We start from the raw sequence: 27,372 nt of genomic DNA on the forward strand, positions 1-27,372 counted from the left end.
CCATCTCATCCTACGACTTCCTGCAAGAAATAAAATTAGCCAACACACGTTTTAAGAAATTAGGGTGATACTTTCCTATGTCTTGCAAAAGGTTTATAGCTACAAAAGCTTTTATAATGCAAAAAGTAAATACACAATGTATTACACGTACAGGAAGAACTTCAATACAACAGATAACCTTTTTACTACAACAGCATTTTTGCATTGTTACCTGCAACTTAAAGTGTAGTTACAAGATTATAAATTAGCTCCTAAAACTATGTAGTGTAAAATGATCATTTATGGTAAAGCATATACAGCCAGAGGAAGGGTTTAGGTTAAACTGCTTCCTTTTTAAAAGTTCAGCTTAAATTATACCTCTACTTTCATTCTCTGAAATAAAAATAAAATATTATTTTGAAAAAAGCTTTTTTATTTTTTCTTCATACAAAACAGTTAGATGAAAATAGCTAAATGTACATTTTAGGAGTGTAACGCAACTAGTAGACCATTCCAGCTCATTTGTGGCAAATTCCTGTGATATGATTTCAGAAAAATGTCTTGCATCGAAACTGTCATAGACCTGCTCTCAGTTGAGGGTTTTCCAGCCTCTTTCAACCTTTCAGAGCACTAACCACACCTCTCATCTTATAATTCCAGTAATCAAGTCCACGATCATTCTACAGTGAGTTCAGACAGCTATTTTAAGACATAAAATTAATCCTTCTCATACCTGAGCAGAATGTTACCACAAATAATCAGAAGAGCCAGGTTGAACATTTAAATGGACTAAGAATAAAACCAAGGCAAGTGCACATAAACAAATCCAGTTTCAAGGCTGCCATTGGTGAAGATGTCATTTCACATACATGGACAATCATGATGGAAATGAAAAAAAAAAAACATACTTCCGACACACCATTATTTGTGATGTTACATAGTCCTATAGCAATGATTGCACATTGGGTACTAGCAAAGTAATAATGCTTCAAGTAACATACATGCTGATTCAGAGGTGGAACACAGAAATGTATTCCTCTTCATGGAAGCAGGCCAAGGACTTCCAGGTAGAAAAAAAAGTAACATTGACATATGTAAAAAAAATCTTTGGGATGAGAAACCAAAAAATAACTGATGTGTGCCATCATTTTTAACATAAATCCAAACAAAATTTAAAACAATATCATAGACAAATTAGAAATGCCAGCATTATTTCCCAATCACCTTTGTTTCACAATATTCTGGGTTATCAAAAGAATTCTTCTTTAACTTAGTGACACAGGGAAGAAAGCAACTGCCTTTGCTTACACACAAACAATTAATATCAGTGCTAAAGCTGGCTTGCATTTCCTGCCTTTAAGAAATTCTTGGGATTGGGATTTGACTTCCTGTTTAGTAGGCTTGGTTCCCAAAAACCAGCAAAAGGAACATTCCATTATCTCATAAAATATCAACAAAACAGAGTTTGCCCCAGCAAAAGAAAGCAATGGAGTTTCTCTCCATGCAGAGCAAAAAGAAAAATAACTGAATTTTGGCAACTGAGGTCCCCTAAAAATAAATAAACAGCAAAAAATACATTTCTACAACATTTCTTACACTTGTAAGAATATAATTATCATCCCACCAGTCCCAAGACAGTATGGTTTTGATTTCAGCATAAAAGTTAGTCTCTTTACCTGATTAGTCTCAGCGTACAGACGCTGACCAATGCGAGGGATGTAGAGAACTGCGACTGTTCATGTTGCATCTATACAATTTGAAGCTTCACCAATGCCGTCCATTGGAAAACAGTGCACATGTGAAAGTCATTATTTCCTTCGCAGCCTGACTTTGAAACCTGAACTGCCTTGTCAGTATCTAATTAAGATATCCAACATTTTTTTACCCAGAAGGGCATTCAAACTTACTGTAATCCTTTGAGGGTTAGTGATTTTTTTTTACAAAAAGTTGAATCCTAACAATGCTGCAATTCAAATGAATTAATAATCATGACATGCTATGTAGAATGCTGTTCTTTCATGACACACTTATGTAATATTAAGGGAAAATACAGAATTACTGCCTGTAGCTTCTCAGCAATGGTATCTTATTATACGACTTACAGTACAAAGATTTCTGATTCCTTTCACACTGAATCAAAAGGATGAAGTTTTATCTCGTACATCAGAAAGACATTGTCTACCTAGTACAGACCCTTAGACATGTTTGTTGCTGGAGTGCTGGTAAAATATTCTGACATTCTTCACTAAATCTCTGATATCTGAAATTCAATAAAGACCAATAATATAGTAAGGCAGTGTCAAACATGCATTCATCACAAAGATCGGAAAATCACAAAGAGACATATGATAACAATACACAATCATTAAGAGCAAGTTACATGTTTGTTTTTTTGTTTTCAAGGCTTTCCAGGTGAGCACAACCAGAATTAGCTCTGGGTGTAAAGGAATCATCTTATGGAGAGGGTGATTTTTCCAATGCTTCCATTTTCACTGTCTTCCACTCTTGAATCAAGAGAAATATCCTGCTTCCAGAAAATAAAGCTGTTGAGAGCAGTATTCTTGGGACTAGGCAGATTGGTTGCATCGCTGCATAATTTCAAGTAAAACATTTGGAGGTCTCTCATTTCCTTCTTCCTCATTGCAGCCAGCTGCTAGAATCTCAAGAGGTTCCAGAGGTCTCCAGATAACTCTGAAGCTTGCGGACTGTAGTTTTGTCCAATGAGCAAAGATCAAAGTCAAATGTAGTGTTTGTTATGTGAAAGTGTCCAGTTTCTTCAATGAGGTTGACAATCTGTAAGAGAGGAGGTGGGGAACATTTATATACAATACATAAATAAAATCAAAACAGAGCAGTATAGTTAAGTGATTCACATATAGATGAACAGACTTTGTATTCTCCAAGATTTCAATTAGACTACCATTACATATACACAGAACAAGATTAGTAGCAGGGCAACACAGTGGCATAGTTGCTAGCATTGCTGCCTCACAGTGCTGAGGCCTTGGGCTCAATTCTGGACCTGGGCTGCTACTTTTGTCTAGTTTTTATGTTCCGTTTGCATGGGTTTCCTTCCAGTGCTGTGGTTTCCTCCCAGTGGCCAAACACATACTGGTAGGTTAACTGGCTTCTGGAAAAATTAGCCCTGGTGTGAATGTGTATGTGTTTGTGTGTTGCCCTGTGATGGACTGGCATCCCTTGCAGGATGTATCCTGCCTTGTGCCCATTGCCTGCTGGGATAGGCTCTAGCTCCCCCACAAACCAGTTTTGGATAAAGCAGATAATGAATGAACGAATGGTAGTATTAAGACTGGGAAAGGTTGATGAAAGAACCCATGCCCATTCCTCTATTTTATTAAGGGTTCTGTCACTGTCCTAATTATAAACATACAGCATGCATTCATATTAATGAAAATAATTAATTCCTAGGATATTAAAGGAAGCAGGAAGCTGAACTGAAGCAGAAAATTATGGATGAGGCTGGGAGACACTTGTACTGAGGAGCACAATGTCACTAATACAATTGCCTGGAAGGCATTTCACAGTGGAAGGTTATAAAATGATTTTAGCACTCTCCAGCTAGCAGTTAGGCAACCTCTACTTCTAGAAGCCAAAGCTGAAGAGGCTGCTGAGACAATGGGTTATCATCTACATACAGTGGTACTAGAAAGTTGGTGAACCCTTTAGAATTTTCTGAATTTCTATATAAAATGTGATCATCATCTAAGTCATAAAAATAAAGATAATCCAATAAAACAAATAACACACAAAAGGATATACTTTTTCATTCATGTATTGATCACAATGATCCAACATTAAATGTCTTTGTCGGAAAAAGTATGTGAACCATCACTTTCAGTAACTGGTGTGACCCCCTTGAGCAACAATGACCAAACGTTTACGGTAACTGTTGATCAGTCCTGCACATCGGCTTGGAGGAAGTTTGGCCCATTCCTTCTTACAGAACTGCTTCAACTCAGTGATGTTGGTGGGCTTTCTTGCATGAACTCCCCGCTTCAGGTCCTGCCACAACATTTCTACTGGATTAAGGTCTGGCCTTTGACTCTGCCATTCCAAAACACAAAATTTCTTCTGCTTCAACCATTCTTTGGTAGACTGACTTGTGTGTTTAGGGTGGTTGTCTTGCTGCAAGACCCACCTTCTGTTGAGCTTCATTTCATGGACGGATACCCCAACATTCTCCTGTAGAATTTGCTGGTACAATCCAGAATTCATAGTTCCATCAGTGATGGCAAGCCATCCTGCTCCTGTGGCAGAAAAACAGCCCCCAAACCATGATACTGCCACCACTGTGTTTCACAGTTGGGATGAGATTGTTATGTTGGAATGTAGTGTTTGGTTTTTGCCAAACATAATGTTTCTCATTTAAGCCAAAAAGTTCTATTTTCAACTCATCCGTCCACAGAACATTCTTCCAGTAGTCTTTTGGCTCATCCAGGTGGTCTTTAGCACACTTTAAATGGGCAGCAATGTTCTTCTTGGAGAGTAGTGGCTTCCTCCTTGCTGTCCTCCCATGCACACTATTCTTGTTCAGTGTTTGCCTGATGGTGGACTCATGAACACTGACATTAGCCAGTGCAAGAGAGGCCTGCAGATCCTTAGATGTTACCCAGGGGTTCTTTGTGATCTCCCGGAATATTATACGCCTTGCTCTTGGAGTGATTTTTGTTGGACAACCACTCCTGGAGAGAGTAAAAATGGTGTTGACTTTTCGCCATTTGTACACTATCTGCCTGACAGTGGATTGGTGAAGCCCAAAGTCTTTAGAATTAGTTTTGTAACCTTTTCCAGTCTGATGCGCATCAACAATTCTTTGTCCAAGGTCCTCAGAAATCTTTGATCGAGGCATGGCATTCATTCACAAACCTGTGTGATGAAGACCACCCTTTGGTAGTGACGACTGGTAGTTTTTTAAATAGGGCAGGGCCACCCAAACCCACACCTGATTGTCATCCCATTGATTGGCACTCCTGACTCTATCCCCTTAACTGAACTGATAATCCTCGAGGTTCACATACTTTTTCCAACAAAGACATTTCATGTTGGATCATTTTGATCAATGAATAAAAGAAAAGGTATATCCTTTTATGTGTTATTTGTTTTATTGCATTCTCTTAATCTATTTTTATGGCTTAGATGAAGATCTGATCACATTTTAGGTCACAATTATGCAGAAATTCAGAAAATTCTAAAGGATTCACCAGCATTCTAGCAGCACTGTACATTCTAGTCTTGTCCCATGTTGACCGACTACCTTAAATGCAGTGGGACGATTCAGAATGAAACGCAACATCTAAATGCAAGAACATTTGTACCTTTGAAGCCCTTAAAATTATTTCATGATTTGAAGCTGAACTCTCAAGCTGCAATATTATTTGTGGTACCAAATTTGTGGTACTCTGGAAAGCCAAATCCAGAAATACTCTATATTCAGCTGCAGAAATTATATGACTCAAACCCATATAGCATGTGAAAGTAAAAGATGTGCTGACAATGGGGAATGGTTGGTTAAAAGAACTCATTTGTCCTTGCTAAAATCTGAGCTTGTATAAATCTAGTATCCCCGAAGTTTCACCTTTAATTAAATTGGTGAAGCAATTTTCTCCACCTGGTGTTCTCTGTAGTTGAATCTAAATACATAAAAGGCAGTATTATTGTAATTTCATTATCACAAAATTTCTGTTTACCTTGAAAACCTTGAAATAAATTAACACATTCAAAATCAAAACTGAATTTTAAATAAAAAGAAAACAAACTCACTGTTATTAAATAACACTCACTCATCCCCCACTTTGCCTACTACCACTTAGTCTGTAAAGAAATCGAGAATACGAATACATTTATTGACACTTTTAATATGCTATTCCTTCTCATCCAAAGCAAAATTATATGCACAACCGAGGTACACTGAAATCTGCCAGCAACTACCTTTAGCAGTGCCAGTCAACAGCACAGAGACAGAATGTTCTTTCTCATTACATAAAGATGTGCTTTACAGTGTATAGTTTTCCAAAATTGAAAATTAACAATGGAAATGTACTCAAATTAGAGCCTAAAATCTGTACTGCAGCTAATCAAGAGTCGGGTGATAAGGTTGGTTTTATAGTTTTTCATTATGCCTAGGTTTGTTTAATGCATAATGTGCATATCTTATTTTGATGGGAGTTAAAATAGCTGCATTAATGTTTAGTAACTTCACACTGACATACCTTACCCTTAATCTCTTTCAATTGATAAAACCATGTTGTGATTTCATTTTTACCATGATTGTTGTGTGAATTATGCCTAATTGTACCATGACAAACTTGTATCCAAAAAAAAGGAAAGAAATAAAGAGTTATTGGGAAATCTCAGTTTAATTAAAAGATGAAAAACCCCTTCATAGAATACAATTATGGTCAACCTGAGATGTTTCACTTTCAGTACAAAGTTTCCTTGCATGTTTTCTGTAAAACACGCTGCACTGCCAGTACTGTATATACAAAGCTCAATCCCAAGCCTCATTGTATATTAATCAATTTTCAATAACTGCTTTATCTTTAGAGGCTCAATCCATTCCAGCAGATAAAATGTACAAGCAAGCTATGCCCTAGATGAAAAGCCAGACTACTGAAGGTGACACGCACTCACTAGAGACCCCACATAACCTGGAGAACAGGTCTTCGGACTGTGGAAGGACACCTGGAGCACTTTGGAAATTGCCTCACAGCCAAAAGGAGACCATGCAATCCAGAACCCAATTGTAAAAATAGCATAAATATAGTATCAGCTAAAAAACAACAGATGAAGTCAAAGATCTCCAAGATAATAATGGGAAACTTCCAGGTCATAAAAGAAATGGCTGATGTTTTCAATTAATATTTCACTCAATCATTTAGCAAGGAAGAAATAAAATGCCTCAGGCTAAGGATGAGAAGTTCTATAGATATTAAATAGTTTTAACACAGAAGAGACAAAATTGTTATAGGTACTAGAAGCACCTAAGTATATACGATTGGGAGACTTGTAGCAATTATAGACAAATTGATCTTACGTCTTTATGTACAGTTATGGAAACAATACTTAGAACTAAAACAAACGATTACATATGTGGTAAAAGGACCCTGGAGATAGTAACTTAAGAGCTCTTGAAACAAGCAAAACACTAATGTTCCAATTGATTGATTCATAACAGGTTAAGTGCTAAAAAAAACAGCAAAGTCAGTAATCAGTGATGTAATTAAAAGTACAACAGGGGTCTATATGAGGACTACAGCTTTTCCTTTTTTTAATTAACAATCTAGATTCTGTACAGTAAGTAATTCAGTGAATACTCAGAAAACACTATAAAACTGCCAATAAGCTTCAAATAGATTTCACAAGATGAAGACAATAAACAAATGACAGTTGCTGTTTAATGTATTCAAGTATTTGCAATAACATGCAAGCAGTATATATTACACATATAAGCCCCGAAAAGAACAGGCTGAAGAAGCCACCCATGAAAAGAATTAGAATGCATGCATGCTCATAAGCACCTTTTTATTTTAAAACTCTACATGCAGGGAAGAAAACAGTGTTAGGATATGTAGTTCAAAACAATTTAAATCATGGGATTTACAATGCAGTATAAAACCACAATGCAGTTTAGACTGTTGTGTACAAGTACGATCACCATGTTACAACTGTTAGTTGGAAATCAATCCAGAGAAGAGCACACGGAAGTTTCAACCTGTAAAGCCACACGGTCTAACCACATGGAGTAGTTTAACCTGTAAAGGTGCTACCCGAGTGCCGACCTCTATGATTGCAGGTTTGAGCTTGGGTCATGTCATTAGCCGACTATGAGCTGTATTCCCCAGGTAGTAGCCTAAGTGCCACCACCACTTTCTCTCACAGGTGGGTGAGGCTTGTAGCTGTGAGCCAGAAAGTAAAAAAAAAACACAACTGGTAGTTCCCAATCGAATGGTATAACAAAAATAAGCGGGCATTCTAAATATTTGAAAAGTGCGACCAGAATATCTCAAGAATTAAAGGAATGTCCTCCAATGACGGAGCTACCCACCTGAACTATTAAAATGATATGCTTAAATTCTGTGATTAAAAAAATAACCAAACTTGTATTTTGATTGCAATGCTTTGGAAAATCACACAGCACAGCTTTTACACTTGATTTTTAATTTCTTCTTGTAGTTACAAATCCTTTTTCACAGCAGTTTCCTTTCTTAAATGTTTTGACAACTTCAACCCTAGTTTTTTTAAGCTTAGCTCTATTGAAAAACGCAATATATCCCTTCACTACCTTGTCCTCTAGAACTTTTGTACATTGTACATACAGTAGAATATTCCACTGTGAGTCTGAACCTCAATGCTCACAAGAAATGATCATGGAGGTAATACATTCGTATAAAAGCATCTTATTCAAGGGTTTGTTAAAGTATATTGTGCCGATTAACATTTATGATTAACAGGGGAGGAGGTCTGCTTTTAAAATCACGGGATTTAGTATATGTCTGCGATTGGAAGCAATACAAGCTGTATTGCTTCAGTGATGCATGGTTTGCAATAGGTGCCATCTTGTGAGATTCTGTCCCATTCCTCTCACTGAATTTGGATATATATATATTAATTGTTCAGTGCTCTGCCAGTTCATCCCACAAATGTTCAACGGGACTCTAGTCTGGCAACGATCACATTCTCATCTTCACAAGAAAACCATTGTGAGCCAAGCAGCATGAAGACATTTACTGTCCTGCTGGAATGTTATGATGTCAGGAAGAGCCTGCGGGAAGGGCATCAGATGAGATCCCAGGATCAATGTGCAGTCAGGTTGTCATGACTACAAGTAGAGTTCTGCAAGTGACTAACCACTCCTGCCCAGAGATCCCCATCAATTGGTCTTTTGTACACAAAAAGGAGCACATCTTCACACACCACACTCAATGTAATTGTCCATAATGGTGCTTTCTACAAAACCACGATTCATTAAGGACAAGACTCCACTGCTGCATATTCACCTGCAGTGTTACTCCAGCATAACAACACAAAAGTGTTCTCCTTTGATAAGTAGGACGTATTTATTCTTTTCTTGATTTTCACCAAGTTTGACATTCAGCAAATTAAATCATCTCATCTCCTGAGTCTAATCAACTCTCTTACTGATGTGATTCAGCACTTACCCAACTGCCCAAGTCACTTGGGTATCTCACAGTCAGTCATAAATGATCAATCAATCAAAAAGTGACGGCAAAAAATGTAATCAATGTCTGAACCTAATCACACCCCATGCCTTTGATACTTTGTGGCAAAAGGCTAAAAATTAGCATTATAGTAAGCAAAACATTCATCCCAAAGTAAATTGAATGAAGAAAAAACAAGTGAAAATGAAAGGGAAGACAGGAATCATGTTATAGTTACAGCAGAAGAGGTCACTCTTACAAAAAATGACGGTTCAAAACATGCTCATTGTAGATATAAAAGGGCTTGTTACAAAATATTTAAGAACTACATTAATTTGAAGTACATTTCACACCTGGGGGAAGAAACAATGCAGTCTGGTAATAGTTATTTTTTTCATTCATTTATTCAAAACATATAATTGATTATCAGGACTCCACAATGTCTGGGTTGAAGAAGCCGGTTCATAGTAGCAGCACTCATACTGACCTGGTTTTATTCACACTACAAAGCAACTGTCCATGTGGAAAGCATTTTTAAAATTCCGTAAGTTTGGCCAAAAACTAGGAAACCCAGAGGGGTATTATGACATCCAGGATACAATTCAGATGGCTTGATAACACATGCTAATATTCTGAGCAACAAATTGTTTGCATCTTAAATTTTAGCATGGATATATCAGGTCAAAAACCAATCCATTCCTGTTTTTTGTCACTAATATATGTTTTCATTTATACAGGGGGTAAATACCACCCAGCTTCCTTTGCACATTTAATACAAAAACTCTTCACTTGTGGCAAACAATCTACAAAAAAGGCTTCCCAATGACATAAGCTAATTTTCCAATTTGCGGTCTCCTAAAAAAAATAAAAAAAATTGATGTTAATGGTTTCCATCTTCCATGGCCTACAGAATGAAATGCATGTGGAACACTTTAGTATGCTGTGCATGTGCTTTTTTTGTTTCTTCCTTAATCTCTTATTGGGTATGTACTGTATGTGGTGACTTCCAGCTAGCTTCAACCCAGGAAAACAGAATGCTAATACTCCTGTCAAACACAGAAGAGTCAACCTCCCTGGTTTGCAAATCCCCACAGAATTTCTGGTGCCTTTTCAATTCTACTCTCTCAATTCTTAGCACATGTGGCAAATTCCCAAACCTCCTTTCAAGATTGCTTAGATTTTACCAAAGGCACAAAGGGAATTCCATTCAAAAAACAAGAAGAACTGGAATATGCAACTGATTTTTTAAAAGATAAATCAGAGAAGTGTGACTTTCTGATACAGTTACCATACATTAGGGTTAAACGCAGGCTTTTATTAGTTAACAGGTCTTTATAAATCTTCAACTGCATTCCACTCATTTTAAAAAAGGACTAAGCAAATGCAACATTAGTAAAAGTGCAGTAGTACCATTTAACACAATGTGCAAAAATTAAAAAGCATGGTGTTTTACTTTGAAATGTCTGAATGGTACTAGTGTCTTTTTGCACTTGGAAGAATCAGTACATTAAGTCTGATTTCTAATTTTATTGAACAGTTTATAGGTAGAAGGTATACAAATACCAAGTAAAGACTGGAAAACTTAAAAAATAATAAGCATTTAGCTCACCTGGATATACTGCAATGAAATAAAAAATCATCATTATAGAAAAACATGCACTTTTGTAAAGGCAGTAGCCTTGTCTTGTATAATTCAAAGAAAGATTGCAGTGGGTACTGGAGGGCTGAACAGAGGTTATCATTGTATCTACTTATGCTTTTATGTTTGGGTACTTCGAGAACAGGCTAGTCAAGACTATATCTCTTAGTAGGTAGCCTGGAGAAAGGGAGGTCCTCTAACCACATTCCCCTCAGGTGTTGTCTTCTAAGGACTCCAGTTCATTTTACTTCACCCAGCATCTCTCAGACTGTATCAGAGGCTAACTGATCTGGTATTCACCCCTCCTCAGATAATGTCAAAAGGTTTACCATCAATGATTCACATCATATTCCTTCTATTTGTAACTGTAAATGGTTTCTGAGACAGCAGTACTGAGCCAGGGTGCATGTCCAGTTTTATCCCACACATCTTCTAAAAATGCCTAATTTCCATCTGAAATACAACCCGCCTGACAAACCTAATTGTTTATACAAAACTTCAGCACTTAGCTCCATGCTTTCCGAAGGGCTTACAAAGTGACTTTTGTTCTAAAATAAGTACAGGAAATCCATCAATTTATGAACATTCATTCCATGAAAACTGTAAGCTAAAATTCGCAAACTGAAAATGAAAACATCATTTTACACAAAAAAGCCTCTGGTTCTAGACAAATCCCAACAATTTTCACATAATTTAGAATAGTACAATCATTAAAATAACAACGATACTTATGATAATTACCTATTTAGCTCTAGTTAACATAATAGAAAACTTTAATTTTCAGTGTGAACAGTAAAGTACAATAGTTACTGTAATGTACAGTATATACATCAGAATTTAAGTAAACAAATATTTTTGGTTCGTTATTGCCAATTCTTTTAATTTTCTCCAATTTAGTTGCCACCAAAATTGTGCTCATTGCTTCTGCCACATCACCTAAAGAAACTTTTGTTTTCTTGGGTCCATTTAATAATAATAATAATTAATAATTGCTTACACTTATATAGCGCTTTTTCTGGACACTCCACTCAAAGCGCTTTACAGGTAATGGGGACTCCCCTCCACCACCACCAATGTGTAGCATCCACCTGGATGATGCGACGGCAGCCATAGTGCGCCAGAACGCTCACCACACATCAGCTATCAGTGGGGAGGAGAGAAGAGAAATGTAGCCAATTCAAAGAGGTGGATTATTAGGAGGCCATGATTGGTAAGGGCCAATTGGAAATTTGACCAGGACACCGGGGTTACACCCCTACTCTTTTCGAGAAGCGCCCTGGGATTTTTAATGACCACAGAGAGTCAGGACCTCGGTTTTACGTCTCATCCGAAGGACGGCGCCTGTTTACAGTATTGTGTCCCCATCACTATACTGGGGCATTAGGACCCACATGGACCACAGGGTGAGCGCCCCCTGCTGGCCCCACTAACACCTCTTCCAGCAGCAACCTTAGTTTTTCCCAGGAGGTCTCCCATCCAGGTACTGACCAGGCTTACACCTGCTTAGCTTCAGTGGGTTGCCAGTTGTGAGTTGCAGGGTGATATGGCTGCTGGCTTTTGATTAATATAACTACTTATGTTATTGCATTATGAGATTGGAAATATGCTTTGTAAAATATCATACATAATCACAAGAGTACGTCACAGAAACACTACAAATTACATGGACGAAGTGGGAGATTTTTGATAATGAAAGACACGGTTTTGGATCCAGTTTCTCAGGCATTCAATACTTACCAAAGGCTGCTCGCTAACAAAGGGATATTTTTGGCAAAAATGTTTGCATACAGATCAATGGGTATCAATTTACATGTAGCATAGTTTTGTAAAATGATTATTTCTAAAACATGGGATGATTGTACTGCTGTATTTGTCAGTGTAGGATTGAATGAGATAAGCCAAACTATTCTTCTTCACCTGAACTTTTATCCCACCTACATTATGGTGGAGCAGAGATACACCCTGTTTACAGTAAGGAAGGATCTCCACTTCTGGACCTCACAGGACAGCAAATGTTGCATAGCAAATCAATTTAGCAAAGCATCTTTGGGAGGTGGGAGTGAACCCAAATACCAGGAAGAAAGCTATAAATACCCTAGGGCAGTTAACCACTTGGTTAGCCATTAGATAAACTATCACTATTACATTGGTTTATTTTCCCCCAACACCAACACCATTGACACCAACAACATTGCTTTAACAATGCACTGCTTACCATGTCCCAAAATATTCCAAAAGGCAATTCTGAAAATGTTATCAATTGAGCAGTTCCTTCATTTTAGAGCAATATGGAAGTATGATTCCTACCTGCTGCAGTATATGTCTCTCCCTCAATGTCATCAGCCTTCTGTGCAGTTCAACTAACTCGTCCAGATAGGCCTGCAAAAATCACATTAATGGAATGCAACAGTTAGATTTAATGATCAATCGATAGTTGACAGCTCAAAAAGAACACAGGCGATCTTACTGCATGAGCTCATATCCAATAAGACAGCCTAAGACTCAACAGGTGCCTTGCTTGTCCCAGGAGCACTCTAAGCCAATATTTGTAAACCTTGAAAAATTATGAAAATTAATAAGCCACAATCTTAACCCTTTAATATTGTTCTGTTCAAATTAAGATACTTTAAATTAAATTTGGCAAATATGGATCTATGATCTATAAGAGAGCTTGATTCACAAGAATCACCTATAAACTGCTTAAAAGCCCAGTGTCATAAAAGGAATTTAAAAAGTAACAAGTGAGGATTTCAGTAAACTCCACAGACTCCATATTACACGTAAACTTTAACATATGTTTCTTAATAAAGTGAAAAGGTCTGTAGCTTAGTAACATTAGTTTGAACAGGAATACAGCATACTGCAAAATGATACGAAAGGCAATGTAAGTATTAACTTTTGATCCACTGCTTTCTAACTGTTTATTGAGCCAGGAAATTCATCAAGCCATATGCTAAAGGATCTTGATGAAACAGCATCCACAGCATGCTCAGACAGGCTTGACCACTGTATTTAAACTAGTAAAAAGCCCCTAGACTTCATTTCTATTTTATACTCCTCTAATATCCTATACCACCCTGGGCTGCAAGTTCCGCACCAGGTTTTTTTTTTTGGGGGGGTAGCTTAATAGATACAGTTCTTTTCCTCCAAGTATGACAAATTTCAGGTAGTGGCTCTCTTCCCCCCCCAGCAATGTCATCTTTGTTAGGCAGAGATAAACAAATAATCAAGTACCAGCTGAATGACACTAATACACCATAAAAGCTGTGGCTAGGAAAAGTAAACATTTTGCTATACATCTAACTGAAATGCCTCACTTTACTGTTGCTTGGGATAGGAAAATGAGGGCAAGGGCAAAGACAGGAACATTTGAAAGAGCTTACATACAATACTAATGTAAATCACAGACAATGAGGTTTACAAACCTTTCCCTGAAACTGATTTTCACCTTCAAAAAGCTGTTGGGCACATATTCCCACTGTACACAGCCAGGCCATTGTGTAAATGATTTATTCGTCACATTAAAAGACATTGTTAAAATCAAACTTAAAAAAAAAACCCGTAAATGTCATTGTTTCACTGGAAACAATACCAAAATTCTGAAAGTGCTAATAGTCTTCATATTGTGTCATTGAAACAACTTCTTAATTATATAAAAAACGTTCTTCCAAACTGTTATATGAATTTTTCAATACCAATACTGAACATTTGACATTCTAAAGCTGCTGCTTCAAAATAAATAGAAAATTACTGTGCACGATTCATTACAATGGCAAAGAAAAGGCCAAGACTTACCTTGTCACAGTCCCCATTTTTAATGTTTTTTTCTGGTTTCGTTTGCTTTATTGGACTTTTTACTTCAAGAATCTGCAAAAGAGGATTAAATTAAGTAATGGAATCTATCAATGAACAACTTATTCAAAGTGATATGTTTTCTCAAATATTACTTCACAGAAAACAGTTTTACATGTGAAGTGCACATATTTTTCCATAATTTGTTCAAGTTTTCAAAACACCTCAGGAATAAGTCTAGAGGCTGTATCCAAAGTAGTCACTTGTTTTTTGCAGCTGTATTCAACAGTATAACGAGATGTCATAATAATACAAAAGTAAAGATGGAATAAACAAAAATGTATTTGTTTTTACTCTGAAATTATATATTTTTTTACCAGTCGACTTCAATATTAACATGTACTTAATTTCGATGTCTAAATCTAAATTTAAAGTAAGCATTTCCAAAACATTAACAAAACTGAAGGTAAAGGTGAACTGAAGGTAGGCAGCACAGGTATTGAGAGGAGACAGCACGTCTCTCTCTTACCTGGTTATTGCTGGTCTTCAGTAAAGGTGGGGGGTCAATGCGGGGAGGAGGTGAAGAAGCAGAGCTGTTCTCACTGTCGCTGCCATCACTTAAACTTACCCTGCAGAAGCAACAAAGTTAAGGGCACCATCTCGTAGTAAAGATTTCCATTGAGACGCACAGTTATAACTCCAACAAAAAAAGATATGACATTTCTTAAGTTGATAAAAGTCATTTTAATTTAAAAAATGGTTCTGCCCTCTCACTAAATGCCAATAGCTGGTGGCCCTCTAACAGAAACAGCAATACCCCTGTTGAAGTCCTATAACCTCAACATATAAAATTAAAGGCTGTATGTAGAGTATGGAAACAATTACTGTTTCTGGTGTTAGAAGACTGGTCAGCAACTGATTTGCCATGAAGTGGACAGAAACCAGCACACTTGCTTCAATGGAAATCATGGACATTTGCATCCACCCACAAGGTGTTCAACAACTCATAAAAACACTCTGAATATTGCAGAAATAGTACCAGCACCGCTCTGATACGTTTACATAAAAAAGGATCCCAGTTCAACGACTCTCCTGTATTTTTGTTAATATTTTGTTCCTAACTCATTTGCACACATCTTACATACCATATAAGCAACAGCTAGCCTTACAGTAGCTGATTAAAATGGAAGAGAGTGAGATCAATGTAAAGACAGACCAGGGCAAATATAACAAATGCAGCTCAAAAGGAAAATTGGAAGTGGAAATATTTTGGATTAATCACAAATGAAAACAATTATAATTGACTAAGTGGATTATTTGCCAGCCCAATGTGTCAACCTATTTTTTCTCTGTGACAGCAATGAAATTAGAAGGCCAGTCCTCTGGAAACACAAGTGTAGCTCTCTTCCAATGGCTGGAGATATAGGCAGCTATTTTCCTCAAAAAGGTAAGTTTAACACTTCCACTGTTCCACCACTCCCAAAAACAACAGGGAATCTTAAGTAAACTAGGCACAGAAGTATGTTTCTGAAAATGTAAAATCTGTTGAATTAGGTTGGTGCTTGTGGGCATTGTGTTTATTATTAAACACTGCTTGATGACAAGTGGATGATGACAGAGTTCATGATGGGAAAGTTCATGACAATAGGCAGCAGAGAACATAAAGCCAGCTATCATACAGTCAACACAGAAGCTTATTTTGGATGTTTTGTTTTTCAAACGACAGACTGGAAGCACTAATATTATGACCACTCTAACAGATACAACCTACTCGTCTGCACTCGAGGACAAAGCTTTCCTGAAGAGATCGTCTTCAGGCAAAAAACTTACACCAGTAAAGTCTGAGACTGAGAGAAATGTCCTCAGCAAATGGTTTAGAAGATGTTGTGAATTCTAGTGATGACATAATTTTGCTTTCAAATGAATGTAATCATATTCCTAAAGCAAGCAAAGATAAAGAGTTTGATCTCCTATCTTTTTGGAAAGGCCTCTTGTGTTCCCCTGCCTGGCTTAAATAACTTGCTTCGTCTTATCAATTTTGGCAACCAGTACGCTGACTGAAAGATTTTTCAATGGCAGGATTTGTTTTACAAGAAAGAAGGAGTCAGCTGAAACCAGAAACAGAGGACATTCTCCGTCTACACAGTAACTAGGAAAATTTAGGAAATGGGTTTATGGTTTTGTTTAAACATAATTGTCACTACTTTGTAACAGTGCAGCAATGCCTCATTTAATGGTGTCTCTACCAATTATGATTTGCCAAAAGGCTATATGATCTGGCCATTACTTTAATGATGTCAAATTCACCTGTATAAAATAACACACAGCACAATAATTATATTAGTTATGTCATTACAAATAGAACAATTGAAGTCCTCATACTGTACATCATTCATACATATGAAAGAGCACTTCTGGGAACACATGCTATTGAACCTATGCTATAATTGCTTCTGCAAAAATGATGCATGATCTTATGTAGACTAAGTTTTTGTTTGTGTGTCAATCAGGTCATGGCTTTTAAGCGGGTTGGGTTGGAAGTTAATAAGATGCTTGTTATGCAGATTTGAGCCAAGTTTATAATACATCAGGACCAAGATGACAGTGGGTCTTTAAAATCAAACTCTGCTACATTATTTTTTAAAAGTACAGAATTTAGACATGCATACTACCACATTTAAATTTAATTAGGAAGGGGTGTAGAAATTATATATGATATCATTGTCACGCTAAATCCATTTTATAATTATAGATTTGTTTACTGTTGCAGTGGTGCTAATGACAGCATGGCCACACTTAAAATCTTCAAGGTTTTGGTTTGTGGAAAGAGGCCTACATGACCAGTAAAGTGTTCATGTCCATCCATATCCTTAAAGTTCACCAACTTTCAAACTCACAAATCCTTCAACAAGAAAGTCAATGTAAAAGACCATTATACCATACACTCTAAATAAAGGGTATAAATTCAGTTAAAAGCATGATCTTCATTTTTAATAATCCATAATGAAAATCAGCTGCACCCAATTTTACAGCCCATGATTTGAGGACCCTAAGAATGTGAAAGTAGACCCTGACCTGCGATGTCTGTGCATCATGTGTGTGTGTGCTGGCCGCTCCATATCAGAGTCATTTTCATTATCCTCCTCCTCTTCTGAATCCTCTTCATTGTCATCTGAATGAAGATCTTGCATTATTGATCTCAATGGACCCAAGACTGCCAAAGAAAGAATTTTCTAATTCAGTAATTAAAAAATGAAAGGACTTAAAGTAAGGCTGACCCAGAAACATGAAAAGGGAAGACCTGAAAAAAGATTATCATTGGTGTATTCATACTGTTTATTATTCTCTATATGCATGATTTTTAATACAATAATTATTCTTTAGTTTCAAACAACCTCAATATAAATATTCTGTGATCAGCCTTGATACAGTTTTGTTATAGATCCATGTTCATGGACATTCCTGTACTCAATGCTTTTTGATAAGCAAGGAATGCTTTTTTACTTCTGTTTCTAACAGCAAAAAGGGATAAAAGTAGTGCATATGATAAGGTATACTTAGATTTTCAGTAGGTCTTTGAAAAGATTTCTTATAAAAGATGAATTCTTAACTTGCTGACAGTAGTTTCAAGGTGATGCATGTCTTTGGATTAAGAATAATTAACGGATAGAAAGTGGAGTATAGGTAAGTGGTGAATGTTCACATGGGGGTAATAAAATTAGGGGAGAACTATAAGGATCTGTATTAGGACTCTGGTAGTTATATCAATGATCCAGATTTTTTTGTTTGCTTTCAATACCAAATGAGCAGGATTAGCAGACACTGTTGAAGCTGCAATATAAACAAATAATTCAAGACTGAACAAACACCTGGCACATGACATTTAATGTCCACAATAGGAGAGTATTACAGTATGTGCAGGTACCAAAAACAAACAGATAAGGTGTAACACTCTAAGTCAGCTATCAATGAGTAAGGCAGGCATTTAAGATGTGGATAAGCAATAAAAGAGGCAAATGTGCTAGAATATACAGTAGTTAACATTATATTTGTTACAATGCATTAGCTACATCGTGTTTAAAATAGTGTACAATTTTAGTCACAATGTTACAGAAATATATGGCTGTTCTGGAAGTAGTTCAGGGGAATTAGAGTCATTACTAGGGTTAAATGGATATCCTAAACTAACAAGATAAAAGAAATGAATATTTTTAGCCTTGAAAAGGGAAAAATACGAAGGGACTTGATCCAAGTATTCAAAATCCTCAAGGGCATTGATTAAGTCAACTCATTAGAATTCTTTAGAATTAGCAGTGAAACATGAGCCAAAGGACACAAGTGGAAGTGCATTTAAAATAGAGAACAAGAGGCACTTTTTACATAAAATGTTGTGGGAGTCTGGAACATGCTACCCAACCACATTGTTCAAGTGACAGTTAGGCTTCTTTCAAGAAGCAGTTGTATGAGATCCTCAGATTTATAAACTCATCGGGTTTCTAACTGCTACACAAGCTAAATGCTTGTAAGCTTTATTTTCTTATGTGATCAGATTCATTGCAAAACAGAGGAAAAGATTTTAGAGTGAGATTCAAACTTTCAAGCCCAAGGGGCTATCTTTAATTTAAGCCATAAACCAGGCTTGTACTGTAAATACTTCCAGAGATATTACAACATTTTTGAGGGGACATCATACCAGGCAGAAATAGATTCTTTTTCGACAAGCGATAAAGTATTAAAAGAATAACAGGCAACTAATCAAATCATTTTATAGCATGAAATGTTATATTCTCACATAGTTCACAATTATTCAAACCAGTACATAAAGCAGATGTCAGTGTATTGAAACGAACCACCATAACTGATAAATACTTCAAATGGATTACTTGTACAGTGCTGAAACCAGGCATCAGCCAGTTTAAAAACTTTACTGTAGATGGACTTTTGCATGAATTTGGCTGGTTTCAGATGAAGATGAGTAAAAGATGTGAATCTTTACCGACTGCTGCAGTGAGCACCGCCTATCAATGTTATGGATTTTTTTACCTGTGTGGGCTGTCGCAGGAACAGCTACAACCTTCCTGCACACGTCAGGCACTGTGGTCATGAAAAAAAAAAAACAGTTTATTTTTTCCCCACAATAAAACTGCTGAACAGAGATGCAGGCACTCCAGGATTTTATTACTGAAACAATTGATACATAGCATTTTTACTTTTAAGTTTACTTTTAAGAATGAATTTAAAAGATACCCCTTTTTTTCCCCACAAGACATTATAGTGTTGCATTCTATTTAGTGCGTTCCACTCTGCAGATCATGCTTTCATTTCAAAGGCCATCTGTCATAAAGAACTTAAATGTTATTCAGCATTTTTTACTCCTTTAATGATTAAGATAGTTTATATAAGCAGAGGTTACAGTCCATAACTGACAATTATAGTATTTTGGGGAATCATGTTTTTCAATATTTTTTAAGAAATTCATATAAAAAATGAAAATACATATTATGACATAAATGAGAAGTCAAGTTTGAAACGCTCTCTTATTTGAAAATCAGGAGGACTGCCATTTATAAACACTACCTTGTCTTTTCTGAACTGGGACGAAGCCGGAGCTAGAGCTGGAACTGGAACTGGAGCTTGCCGGGCTGGGCTGCTCAGACTGTGACAAAAGAAGGAAAATAATAATAAAAAAAAGGGTTAGTGAAAAGTTCTTTCCTGCTTTTACCCAGATGTCAGGGAACCCAGCTTTCCAGACTTCAACTTCAAAGCTTCTCCATTCACGGAACTTTTCCCATGTGGCAATTCTCAGGGAGCAAGCATCTTCCGAAGAGGAAGCCCAGCTGAGAAGTTCCACCACACTGAACAGTCTGCATAGAGTAGATGGCACACTTCTCAAAGGGCTAATTGGGGAAAGAGGGCTATCTACAGCTTGGAAATGAGGCAGATTTCACACTGAAGAAAACACAACAGCCCCAAACCAACCATCAACTGGGTCCTATAGGATGCAGATTGACATTCCCAACCTGTGACATGATGGTTTTAGCCCCTCACTTCTGATTTGAAAACAAATCTCAATACACAAAGCGGATAATCACATATATTAGGCAGCATTAAATATAAACACTTGGGGTACTCCATATTGAATAGAAATTAGCACTTGCAAAACCATAAATGATTATGCATAACATACTTTCTGCTTCCTGATAGGTAATGAAACAAAATAACCTTTTAAATACGGTGAAACTCAACATTACAATATTTTGAAGGCATGAAATCCTCTAAAAATGAAAGAAAAATGCTTATTTACCGAAAAGCCTGATAACATACCTATAGAAGACTAACTCTTCTCCATATTTAAACTTTGGTACTTGGCCCACCATTAAAGGAATGATCCATTGTTTAAAAAAAACACAGAACTCATTTTGTTAGTTTACCGTGAAACCTTGACCATCCTTCTGGGTGCTTGAATTTATAGCCCTTAAATCACAATGCTATGATGAAGTGACAAAAAATAATTGTAAACTATTCTGCTGAGTGTCCCTGAAAAGGAACAAATTTCCTTGGATCATAAACTACACCATTATCTGAAGCCCCTCTTCCATGGAGACAGCTTTGATGGTCTTAACAGTTGCTTCCTTCAATAAATCAATCTTCTCTACCCTCCTAATGAACAGTGATTTACAGAGCCTTACTACCCCAGTGTGCAATTTACACAATGCTGTCTTCTGCATTATTCAGGTTCCCTTTTTTCACGGCAAGAGACATCCAAAACCCTCTGAACATCTGTTCACTTCAAATTACTGGCAATTTTAGTGCTCATGGCCAAGATGTTGTATTACAAAAACCTGTACCAAAATGTGCAGTTTTAGGTGAAGTATAAAGCACAATGTACAAGCATTTTAAATAAACTGTGGGATTAGAATGGAACTAAGTTCTCACAAAAAAACGTTGACCATTTCTCTTCCTGCAGGGCTATGTGATGAATCTTAAGATTTACGGTGCACCCCGAACTCTGCTGACAGTTTGTCACTGTTTGATATCTATTAAAAACAATTGGTGTGATGCGGCTCTAGTGCAGAGTAAAACATTCCCTTAGGAATAAGTGCCAGATGCGATTTATTCTGACCTCAAAGGAGAACAGAAACCAAGCGACATTCTTGATTAAGCTCCAAGTCCAAATTAAACCACAGATCTTGGTAGATCCACATAAAGAAAGTTCAAGGGCAACAGTTGCATAAGTAAGTCTATGATACCACTAAGAAACAGATCTGTACAACAACCCGTAAAAAATATTTTCACTGTACATGCAGCCAATGTACCAAAACTACTTAATCAGCAAAAAGATTTGACATGCTTATAAAACCTAGGAAAAATTTATATTTCAACATTTTGTTTATGCAAATTTTTAAGGGCCCGAACAAGAGAATCCTGATTTCTAACAACAAAGTGGATTTAAACAAATTACGCTGCCACAAATGAATGTAAAAAGAAAAACATTTTACATATTACATATTGTTCACCAAATGTTTCAACACCCGATTTTCTTCTGAAAATAGTCCATTAAAAAAGTTGACTTTTATCATCTACAACTCCATACAAATCTTTTCTATCTTACTGAAGCTTAACTTCATGTTACAGAGCATGAGCGTTCAAGTTTCCTGTAGTTTGCTGGAAGGATCCATAAATCAATTCAGTTAAAATGTTTAAGAACGTCACGCATGTAGAAAAAATATTAAAATGACGTTGAAACAAAAATGATAAAATCAGAGAAAATTATCAGTGGACTTTAAAATGCACTTTATCCCTTACTAAGATTAGAAATGAGCAGTATGAAACACCATAATTCATAGTAGACACCTGGACTATGTCACAGCCTAGTGTTTCAATAATAAAGCAGATTCATTTCTATTTTAAATTAGTTTCAGTTAGAAGTGAAGCATTTTTAAAGTGTTTTCTGAATTAAGGCATACTACAGTCAGGAGATTAAAGGCAGTTGCTGGCACTAAAGAGCAATTCCTGACAGTTTTACAGGCTGCTATCCCTGGGGCTCTGGTATTTACAGCCTTTTCATTCAGACTTTTCTTCTCTTATCCTCTGGTTATACACAGAGATTTCATGGCCCTGAAATTCGAAGGACTTTGTGTAATGAGACCCCCTCCCCCCCCAAAGCCACACCAAAATTATCACTGAGAGACCTGTACACCTCCATCCTGTTTGACTCATTTTCTGACCTTGCAAGTTACTATGCCTGCAAACCATCCATTGCTCTAAGAAGACAACCGGGTCTGGGGATTTATGACTAGAAGGGTCTATCTCTCCAGGCTGCCCATTGTAACTTCATTGGAAGGTCTGTTCCCTTCAGCAATAGCCGGACAACACAGTAAACGCTGTGGTTGAATGCATACGTCCTAAATTATCACATTATGTCAAAGGTCAGAATCACAGTGACTACCTCTGGAATCTTCCATGTTAAATCATATTGATAGCATATTAAAGAGTAAGTTTTCCTTCATACATAGTCAAACTTTGTGTTTGATGCATTCATATTTTAGTCCAAAATGTTTTGGGTGCATACAGTTTTAAACAGCTTCAATTTCATCTGCTCACCCCTACCTGTGGCAAAATCATTTCTGAAAATGCTGTCCAACACAAATATTAAATCCATTGTAAAATAAAATGCCAGAATTACATGCTGATGGGTTTTCTTTGTGTGACTCAATTCCAGTATGACAATGTTATAGTGTTGTTATAGTGTAAATGTTATAGTAAATATATGTCTTGTAGATTAAATTAAATTCAAATTTAAGAGAAAAGCAACTACAAGAAAATTTCTGCAGACTACCCATTTTCTGTTCTTAAATAGAAAATTAAATAACAAATAGAAAATAGTTTTATTTACAGTTGAAAAACAGGAGGAAATGTTGCCCTCGGATTGTCCTGTAAGACTGAACAATTTAAATATGAATACCAATGGGCAAATGAAGCTACAGTAGGCCTACCTACCGATTTCTGAGGTTTGTTGCTTTCTTGAGTTTCTTGATACCACATTTATTTCCATTGGTTTCTTGCAGTTTTCTTCAGATTTCAAATTAAAGCTATGGTGAAATTCCAAATGATTCCCACAATGTAAGAACTACTATTAAGTTAATCCTTTTTGGATAACATCCCAGAGAGAAACTTTTAGAAACTATTAAAGTTAATCTGAATTAATTTGTTTACATTCTTCTCAGATGACCTTCTTTGTTTAACAGGGCAGCAATACTAAAAATTTATAGTTCCCCTAAGAATTTGTAATGTAAACTAAATGAATTACGCTACTGGAGATTTATAATTGGACAGGAAAAAAAATCAGCTGATAAGCAGAACCTTGCAAAATCCAAGTAAAATACATGTTAAAAAGATCTGAATACTGAGGATTAAAATATATTTCAAAAGGAAACAAGAAGTACAGGGAGCACAAATGGAATTGTGCAATAAACAATTCAGTCTTCAGTCATTTGTTTTTATTGCAAAAACAAAATACCTTCTTAAGATTTCAAAAGATTTAATAAAAGCCTGATATCTACAAGTTCTCCTGGCTTTACATTAGATAACTAAAGTATCAGCAAAGTTTTATACAGAACTACCCAACTTCACAATCACAATGATCATAGACTGCTTCAACTTCTTAAAAGATTGCCTAATTTCTGATTTTAATTGGGAATTGGGTAAATTCAAAAAATCCCCCTTTAGTCTACTGAAGCCCACACATGGTTTGTTGTGTGGTTTTCTCTGGGAATGTGTTCCTCTCCGGGCTAGAGAAGACAACACCAAAAGCTCAAAAGAGCACTGCAACTAGGGTGGTAAACAGGCAAAATACAGCCTGTAGAGTCCTAGGGAAATGTGGAGCACTTTGATGTTTTTTTGTGCGATTTACAGCCTGTTTGTCTGCCTGGGTGTCTGGCTGACAGCAAACACATGGTCAGATGTCCTGTCACAAATTACAAGTCCATCGCCACAAATCAGCAAGTCCAGCACAGACGATGCTTGTAAAACCAAGAACCTAAACAATAGCCTTGATTTCTTCACCTCTATCAAGTTCAGCAGGCCTTAAATTTGAATGTTGTCTGCTTTCTTCCTATTTTTGGCTTAACACTGCGGTAGCATGGGAATACAAAATGACTATCATTTAACATCGTTTACGTTTATGAGACCCTTCTTTATGCCTGTCATCACAGCTTGAGTAATGGTCTGTGTGGTCACAAAACTATAAAATGGTACATTACATTTTTTGGTAATGAAGAACTCAATTTAGTCAAAATAGATGCAGAGAACAATACAAGACAGCAGCTGATGGGGAAGGAAGATCTGGTGCAAAAAGAAAAAATTTTAATTTTAAAGGAGATGCAACAAGGTATTTTTAGTATTATCCATCTTTTTCCCATAGCAGATTAGTCATTTTAAGAGGTTTCTTGATAGAAATCCTTAGAAAGGAAGACAATGCCCACAAAACACAGCAAACAGGTGTTAAGTACTGGCTTTAGGTCTGGTGAGGAACTACACATGCAACACTACTATTAAGCATATGAGAAACAAAGATTACAAAAATAAACTTTACAATTTCGAAGAAAAAAAATTCATGCAAGAAAGAAGGTGGCCAGTGAAAGATTTGACTGCTAGCTTTCAGGTTTTTTGGGTATATTGTGTCAAAATATTTTTCCACAGAATAAAAAGAAATGAAAAAGGCACCTCATCCATTTTCCAAGAAGAGAGGAAAACAGCCCACAAAGCCCCAGACCTGTAAGATTTTCATTGAGCCAGTTTTTTTGACAATTCCTGCCATGATTTCCAATTAAGAAATGTTTTACATTCCAATTTGTTATGAGTTCTGTCAAACAAATTTAGATCACAATTTCAAGGGGCTAGCAGGGAAAAGAACACGATGGAATAGCTCTAAAAAAACAGTAGACAAGGGAAAATGACATGAAAACCTGGTAATAAGTTCAAAGTGTATTCAGGATTCCACTTTACCATTTTTAAGCTCCATTAAAGTTTTGCGGATGTCATTAGGTTGGGAAATATTGACAGTATTAAAACTGAGACTGAAAACTGAAAAAGTCCCCCCTCCTTTACCAATTTGCTGAAATTATTTGGATCCTCTCAATATGGTAGGAGATGGATGCACAGAAGGATTTGCTAGGGACACAAAGATTTATTTTTTGGAGCCAACAGCGACACTCCAGGCAAAAACAGCATGACTGTTCCACCACAACACAAGTAGCTACCTCTGCAACTAGCTAAAGAGAAGCTGTTTAACCACAAATCGTCCCTTATTAAATCTTGAACAGCTTAAATTTCAAAAGTGCATTAAGCATAGAGATCTTTGCTTGCTGATATAGCCAATGTCTAATGTGAAAATAGTTTACATTAATTCATACAGTGGAGGTTGAAGGCATCTAAGATAAAATGTATATGAGAAGGATATATAAGAATATATCAAATATAGCTAAAAGCATAAAATGTAATTGTAATTTAAATTGCTCATCACATCCCTCCCCCCCAAAAAAGCTTTTGCTGCTTCAGAATCAACTCAAAGAAGATAAGGGACACTCTTGGGTAAAAAGGAGTATCCAACAGCCAAAATGAATCAATCTTTTCATTCTTGAAAACAAGACTACAGAGGGACTTCATTCAAGCAAACCACCCACCAAGGTAATGATAAAGAACACCTAATGGACTTCAAGATCAACAGGAAAACACAATCCAGAGGGCACAAGTGGAAACTAAGGTGACGTGCATACAAGACTGACAACAGGAAGCACTTGTTTACATAAAGTGTTGTAAGAGTCTGGAACAAACTCTAGCCACACAGTTGAAGCTGATACCCAGACTTCCTTTAAGAAACATATGGATCAGTCTATAAACTATACAAGCTAGATGGACTAAATTGTCTCCTTTTGTTTGTAACCTTGGACTTTTATGATACAATTACTTTACATTTCCTCTAACTCTCCATGAAATTCACCAAATCTAATGACTGTTCAATTCCACCAAAAATACTGGTTGTCTACTTGGTTATAAAGTATTACATTCCCAAAATTAAGTAAATCATCTTTCTTCATTCATTTTTTCTTGCAAATAGGTTATGAAAAATGCCTTATAACAAAAATAACAGACTTAAATTTAGACAAAATTAAATTAAACCTCAGAAGAGATTACATTTTCTTGCTTTAATTTTTTAGTCAGAATTCTTAAAGATATTAGTCAGATTCTTAAAGAAGCCCAATGAGCATTTCAGAAATAAAAGGGCTCATTAATCTTAAAGTTTAAAGGTGCAAAATTGAAAAGTGTTTTTACTTGTGTTATTTTTGAGAACTATGAAGGATGCCCTTTTTATAAACATTGTTCAGTGACAATGTTTGTAAAACCTACTCAGCACATATAATTTGTTGGAAACATAAAATGATTATCATGAAGCAATACAATATGAGGGAATTTATTTTTCAGTTCCTAACTAAGGAGGACCGAATCTGTCTCTTTCCCCAATGACTTATTCTTGAACTCTTCTCGTCTGCTGCTGATTATATGCTCCAAGATTAATGAGCAATGTTGTAGTCTCAAGAAAAACGGCTGAAATAATTGCTCGTCTGTCTCTACTCTAGAGCAAGAACAAACAGCATTTCTCAGTTGTAAGAAGCCTAAGAAAATAAAAAAGCAAATCTAAATGTTGGAGTCAATCATGTTTCTTTCTTATGTAACGTATATTGCTGTAATTACTGGTTGTAACAATACTAGAGTGCTTTTGTT

The 27,372-nt window shown here is 36.3% G+C and overlaps 1 protein-coding gene across 3 annotated transcripts in view; it reads right to left on the bottom strand.

Moving 5' to 3' along the window:
• Positions 1-391: 391 nt before the first annotated feature.
• mllt3 (MLLT3 super elongation complex subunit) overlaps positions 392-27,372 on the bottom strand; it is a 126,525-nt gene continuing 99,544 nt past the window's right edge. For 2 of the 3 annotated variants that reach the window (XM_088632071.1, XM_088632051.1), the window contains 7 exons: positions 20,167-20,245; positions 19,633-19,683; positions 17,665-17,803; positions 15,119-15,218; positions 14,593-14,664; positions 13,105-13,176; positions 392-2,772 (listed from right to left, as the gene is read on the bottom strand). In XM_088632071.1, coding sequence (XP_088488197.1) covers positions 2,641-2,772; positions 13,105-13,176; positions 14,593-14,664; positions 15,119-15,218; positions 17,665-17,803; positions 19,633-19,683; positions 20,167-20,245 — 645 coding nt within the window. In that variant the 3' untranslated portion in view covers positions 392-2,640. Of the gene's footprint in view, positions 2,773-4,750; positions 10,014-13,104; positions 13,177-14,592; positions 14,665-15,118; positions 15,219-17,664; positions 17,804-19,632; positions 19,684-20,166; positions 20,246-27,372 lie in introns of those variants that run through there. The other variant, XM_088632061.1, reaches the window with a different exon arrangement.

The sequence above is a fragment of the Lepisosteus platostomus genome, chromosome 1 (genome assembly GCF_059453375.1).
Source record: "Lepisosteus platostomus isolate fLepPlt1 chromosome 1, fLepPlt1.hap1, whole genome shotgun sequence".
Classification (NCBI taxonomy): Eukaryota; Metazoa; Chordata; class Actinopteri; order Semionotiformes; family Lepisosteidae; genus Lepisosteus; species Lepisosteus platostomus.